General features: G+C 51.4%; 1 protein-coding gene across 1 annotated transcript; it reads left to right on the forward strand.

The window, feature by feature from the left end:
- The first annotated feature begins 4,719 nt into the window (after nt 1-4,719).
- Nucleotides 4,720-5,913, forward strand: LOC143260286 (uncharacterized). The gene is made up of 3 exons (XM_076525295.1): nt 4,720-5,338; nt 5,431-5,772; nt 5,825-5,913. Exons 1-3 carry the CDS (start codon nt 4,720-4,722, stop codon nt 5,911-5,913), a joined length of 1,050 nt encoding a protein of 349 aa, XP_076381410.1.
- The last annotated feature ends 566 nt before the right edge of the window (nt 5,914-6,479 follow it).

Genomic DNA, 6,479 nt, shown 5'->3' on the forward strand with positions numbered 1-6,479 from the left:
AAACTTCGCCTTGCAGAAGCCCAGGCCCGCAATTGCGGGGCACGGGGGTTCAGGTAGCAGGATCGGGACAAGGAGCGCAGCCAAAGCAACCAGTCGGACGCCAGGAGGATGCGTAGGTGCAGGGGATGGACTCCATTGTTATAGTCCATCCTTTACTAGTAAAACCACACCGCCGATCTTGTCGCTCAGGTTGCCCGCATCAACAGCAACAAGGAACGACAAGAGATTGACGGACAAAAGTGGCTTAAGGTGCCTTTAATAAAGGTACCTTAAATCACAAAAGTCAATAGCAAACTCACCTTAAGGTGAGTAAGTGGTCTAGTAGCTAGGGCGTCGGACTCATACCACAGAGATCCCCGGTTCAAGACCCGGCGGGGGGTAACCCCCCCGACCCCGATTTTCTTGTGGTGTGACGATGCCCCCCTGGCTCTAGATTACGGGAAAACCACTCGTGGAATTTTCCGGGGTTTCTCCGAATTTTCTCGGGTGTTTTTCCAAGTCGGTCCCCTCGCCCTCACGGGAGCTCACCGCTCCACCTTCTACTGACGGAAGACTGGAGTAAAAGGGGGGGGGTCGGCGCCAAGGGTCTTCAGGGATGCCAGCCCAGTCGACCCGAATCTCCAGCCGGCCCACTAAATAATAGATTAGCCTCGGATGACAATAGTGGACCGCCCACTGGCGGTTCACCCCCGGCGCAGCAGAGGAACCAAGCAGCGTACAACACACACCCATGCGACTCATGTGATAGTAGGACCTTCACCACCAGAAGAGGTCTAGGAGTGCATCGAAGGAGGGCCCATCCCGAGGTCACGGACCAAGAACTGCCCACACAGACCAAGATCCGATGGACAACGGAGGAGACGAGATTGTTAGCCAGAGAGGAGGCCCGGCTTACGAAGGCTGAAGCGAGATTCCTCAACCAGGAATTGGTGAAAATATTCCGCAACAGAACGGTTGAATCCATTAAAGGACATAGGCGAACAACCGCCTACAAAGACCTCGTTCACCAATTCCTGGAGGAATACAACGAGGAACCTACGCCCTAGCCTCCAAACCAGGTGGCACATCCACCTGCAACACAACAGCAAGCACGGGACCCTCTACTGGAGCATCTATTGAATCTCCCCACCATCAGCGGCAGCGAGTATTGTAAAGAAGAACTCCAAAGGATTGTCGAAGAAGCAGCCACGAGAAGGAAGGACGACACATTGGAGTCGCTGGCTCTATACCTGCATCGGATCTACCCCCTTCCGAATACCGGGAACCGCTCCCGACGGGACAGAAACACCCCGCCCAAGCGCACTAGACGCCAACAGAGGCGTCATAACTACGCTCTAACACAAGTGCGCTGGAAAAAGAACAGGGCAAGGTGTATAAGGGACATCTTGGAAGGAATATCGTCTACCAGAGTACCAGGGCAACAAATAATGGAACCATACTGGACGGAGGTGATGCGGCAAAAATCAGGAGCATCCCCCGCAGTTGAAGTGCCACCAACAACTGCCACGTCAGTATGGATTCCAATCACGGAAGCGGACATCAGGGACGCCCTACCATCGATGGGCACCTCAGCGGGCCCCGACCAAGTAACCGCGCGGCAGCTGAGGGCCACACCGCCAGGCGTCCTCGTGAGAATCTTTAACATCATAATGATGTGCCGCAAATTGCCTAAACACCTGAACAAGGCAAGGACGATATTCCTCCCCAAGAACGATGCAGCCACGGAGCCAGCCGACTTCAGGCCGATCACCATCCCGTCCGTATTGGTCAGATGCCTCCACCGTATTCTGGCCGCCCGACTGGCAAAAGCCATCAACATTGATGAACGCCAGAGGGCATTCAGGAATACGGACGGGTGCAACGACAACACCTTTCTCCTCGACGCGATCTTGAAACACCACCACCGAAGTTTCAAGAACTTGTACCTGGCTTCGATCGACGTCCGGAAGGCCTTCGATTCAATATCGCACGCCGCTCTATCATCAGTCATGGAAACCATGGGAGTCCCCAATGAAATGACCGAGTACATCACCGCAACATACAACGACGGCACCACGACACTGGAAGGCGAGAGTTGGAAATCCTCCCCCATAACACCTGGTAGGGGAGTCAAACAAGGTGATCCACTCTCGCCAACCATATTCAACATGGTCACCCACCTCCTCCTACAGAGACTGTCCCCGGACATAGGCTGTAGGATAGGAGGTGAGTGTATCAACGCAGCCGCCTTCGCAGACGACATCATTCTCTTCGCCGAAACGCCCCGAGGATTGCAGAACTTGGTCGACACAACTGGATCCTTTCTTCGACAATGTGGGATGGACATCAAACCAGGGAAATGTCTGACCATTGGCATTAAAGCCAATGGCCACATTAAGAAGACAGCAGTTGATGTCGATACCAAGTTCTACCACGACCAACAGCAACTTCGGACTTTGAAGCGAGGGGAAGAACTGAAATACCTGGGGATCAAATTCACCGCCCAGGGCAGAGCACGATGTCGGCCGCACGAAGTGATCGGACCAGGACTGGCCTGCCTTGCCAAAGCGCCCCTCAAGCCACAACAAAGACTGTACGCATTGCGCACAGATCTTATACCCCGGGTGTACTACCACCTAGCACTCTGGGATATAACGATAGGGACACTCAGGAAAGTCGACATGATGATCCGAGCGTCCGTGCGCAAGTGGCTAAATCTCCCACACGACGTGCCAACCGCATACATACACGCGGACATCAGGGACGGAGGACTCGGCATCCCCTCCCTACGATGGTTGGCACCTGTGTTGAGACTGGGAAGATTGCGAGCGCTTCGGCAAGGCCATGACCAATTCCGAAACGATCCAACGGACGCCTTCCTGGACAACGAAATCACTAAGTGCCTACGACGACTCAAGGACGGCGACGCGGTGATAACGGAATCGGCTCACATTGGGGACCTCTGGAGGAAACGACTGCACTCTTCCATCGACGGACGTGGGCTGATAGGTTAAAGGGAAACTCCACAACAACACGCGTGGATTGGAGATGGTACCCGACTTCTGACGGGCAAGGACTTCATCAACTTCACGAGAACCAGGATAGCAGCACTCCCCACACGATCCAGGACAACAAGAGGGAGGCAAGCTGACCGCTACTGCAGAGCAGGATGCTCCGCACTTGAAACGCTAAACCACGTCGTTCAACACTGCCATCGTACGCACGGGATGCGTATTCGCAGGCACGATGCCATTGTTGCCTACACAGCCAAGAACCTCCGACATCAAGGTTACCAAGTCCAAACGGAACCGACATACCTTACGGACGAAGGTATACGGAAACCGGACTTGGTCGCGACAATGGGTAGAACGACGCTGGTCTTAGACGCACAAGTGGTCAGCGAACAAACAGACCTGGACGGGGCGAATCAGAGAAAGATCCACTATTATTCCGACAACACTAGCCTTACAGCTGGAATCAAACAAAAGGAACAGAGCTCTGACGTACGCCACCTGTCCATTACGATCTCGTGGAGGGGAGTATGGAGTCCTAAGTCCGCTCAGGGGTTACTCAACTTGGGTATCATACGGAAGAAGGAACTCAAGGTTCTCTCAAGCAGGGCCATCATGGGAACATTGGCCGCCTTCAACATGTACTCCAGGATTACAACGGTTAGGCGCATGGGGGTGGGTTAGAAATTGTAAGGTCCCCCTGAATATTGTGCTACCTCATAAGGTATAAGTATTCCCTTGTTATATGATTGTACGATTTTCAAGTAATAAAGGAATAAATTTTTTTTTTAGCCAAATGCCTCGTCATCTAATTAGTGACGCGCATGAATGGATTAACGAGATTCCCTACTGTCCCTATCTACTGGGCTCTGCCGCTAGGTGTCGCATGGAGAGGACGCGTGTGGCGTACGCCCGTACAAGCGGCACACAGCGCCACCTACAACTTAGTAACTAGCTGTTGCTACGCAAACCACTAGACTCTCTCTCAGTCTAATACCAGTCTCCCACGCGTATAGACGTACGCATAACGTGAAATAAAGTACGTTACAAGTTAGGCTAAAACCACGTGTTTCCTTATTACCGACGCGCCATCGATCCCAGTTCTCAGAGAATCAATATAAGAGAACCTAACACCAATCAATCCGCCACACGCGTCGCCATACCGTGCTCCGTGTTTTCTCGATAATTAGTGGTTAAAACAGTCGCAAGAATTACAAATTGTGTATTGAAGTGAAGTGCCATCGAAAAGGAACAGTTAGAGCCAAAAATTGTGGAAATCGGCTGGGAAAAAAACAAAGTTATAGTGAACGGAAGATTTACATCGATCGCCACGTGCTCCGGCACGCCGATCTTTGTGACCGGATTCCTCCGGGAATACTGATCGCAGATCCAAGCAGCAAACGCGGAAACTAGTTATTAGTGAAGACGATTAAAATGAGCCATCAATTGTGCGCGTAGTGTAAAAACTGTGGAAGTTTTAAATCGCGTCAATAATATAATAATAATAATATAATATATTAATTGGTGCCGAAACCCGGGAAATTAAGATGGCCGACGAAGAAGGAAAAATGGAAATCGCGGTGAGTTCAGGAACGCGACGCTTCCTATTTTTTGGCGGGAAGAACCCAAGCTATGGTTTGCCATGCTCGAATGTGAATTCGCGGCCTATACAGTAAAATCAGACGCGGTAAAATGCGCTGCGGCAATCAGGCACCTAGATACCGCATCAATGAAAGTGGTTGCCGACGTTATAGCTGCACCTCCGACGGACGACTCGTATATTCAGGTAAAAGAGGCTCTCATCTCGCGTTTAGCCGCGTCCGAAGAGACGCAATTGAGGCAGCTGCTGTCGGGAATAGATCTACAGAACAAAAGACCATCGGAACTACTGCGAGAAATGACGCTCCTCGCAGGGAAAAATGTTTCCGATAGCGTCCTATGCACGCTATGGCTACAACGGCTACCTGCCCGAGTACAAGAGGTCCTGTCCGTGATCGAAGGAGTCTCAACGGAAAAATTAGCTCTGCTCGCCGACAAAACGATCGAAAGATCGTCGCAATACGAGCTAGCGGCCATTGCGCCCCACGTTAAGGAGGAAGCCCGACCACGTGACCCCGGTCCAAGCTTGGAAATAGCTGAGCTTACCAAGCGAATAGCTCAACTCGAAGCATTAGTCCGCGACACCCACAGAGGACGACGACCGGAATGCAACAAAATCCGAAGATATAGTTCGAAATCAAGGAGTCGAACTAGAGACGACGGACTATGCTATTTCCACGGGAAGTTCGGCGAGAACTCGTGGAAATGCAGACAACCCTGCCAATGGAAAGGACCCGATAAAAGGAAGAGTCAGGGAAACTAAACCCACTATCCCGTATTGAGGCGTTGCAGGATGGTACTAACGTAAAAAACCGCCTAATCATAAGCGACAAACAAACAGGCAAGAGATATTTGGTAGATACAGGAGCCGACGTATCATGCATACCAAAGTCTCTGCACTGCAAAAGAAGAATAGACAACGATGTTAAACTGTATGCAGCAAATGGAACACCCATAAACACGTATGGTGAACAGCTGCTCTCTGTGAACTTGAGTCTTCGGAGACAGTTCTCATGGAGATTCATCGTTGCTGATACATCCAAAGCCATCCTAGGAGCAGATTTTATAGGTCACTACAGCCTCCTGGTCGACATAAAAAATAAACGACTGATTGATAGTCAAACACACCTATTTTCAGTTGGAAAAGTCACAAATTCGACTCAACCAACAGTGACTACAATAGGTAAGACTAACAGTTTTTCAACACTGCTAAAAGAATTTAGTTCAATCACAAGGCAGAACTCCAAAGCGTACCAAAAACACGGCGTACAACATCATATCACCACCAAAGGTACACCAATTGCAGAACGGGCATCTAGTGTGAATCCGGTCACCGCGAGGGTGACGCGGATATGTTACCTCGCCCTTACGGGCATACACAGCTAAGCTGCCATCTACCCCCAGTCCAACCACTGTCAAGGAGAGGGGCCAAGGAAAAATCCGCACGTGCCATTGAGCCGTTTGCAATGGACGAGTTCTTTAGCCGCTAGCGAAATTCTGGTTTTACCCTCCTTTCACTAGCGCCCACGGGGAACCACGGGGAGGCGAACTCGTGACGCGACGCCTCGCGTGCACTAAGCGAAGACCTAGGAGGAAGGATGGGAGTTGGGAGGGATGGATAGGAGTTTGTGGGGTTGTTGATGGGGACGTGAGTCGTCCCCTTCCGGGTCCTGGGGAGTACAGGTGTCTGGGATTGCCTACATGAAGCCCTTTAGCCAAAGGGCTTCCCTACAGAAGTCGGAGAAGACCTGGAATGCCTCTGGAGACGACACGAAGTGTTGTGCCGCTTCCGGCCATTTCCAGTCTCCGGCTGGTACTACCTCGCGGAGGGCTTCTCTCTGCGGTTCGAAATTAGGACAGTCGAGGAGGAAGTGATTGACCGTGTCCGAT

The sequence above is a fragment of the Megalopta genalis genome, chromosome 11 (assembly GCF_051020955.1).
Source record: "Megalopta genalis isolate 19385.01 chromosome 11, iyMegGena1_principal, whole genome shotgun sequence".
NCBI classification, from domain to species: domain Eukaryota; kingdom Metazoa; phylum Arthropoda; class Insecta; order Hymenoptera; family Halictidae; genus Megalopta; species Megalopta genalis.

Bases quoted from the DNA above. Each gene is read 5' to 3' on its own strand.
- LOC143260286 (XM_076525295.1), top strand. From the start codon at position 4,720: ATGAAAGTGGTTGCCGACGTTATAGCTGCACCTCCGACGGACGACTCG. The intron at 5,339-5,430 runs GTCAGGGAAACT...ACAAACAAACAG, and splicing joins AGGACCCGATAAAAGGAAGA to GCAAGAGATATTTGGTAGAT. The intron at 5,773-5,824 runs GTAAGACTAACA...TTCAATCACAAG, and splicing joins ACCAACAGTGACTACAATAG to GCAGAACTCCAAAGCGTACC.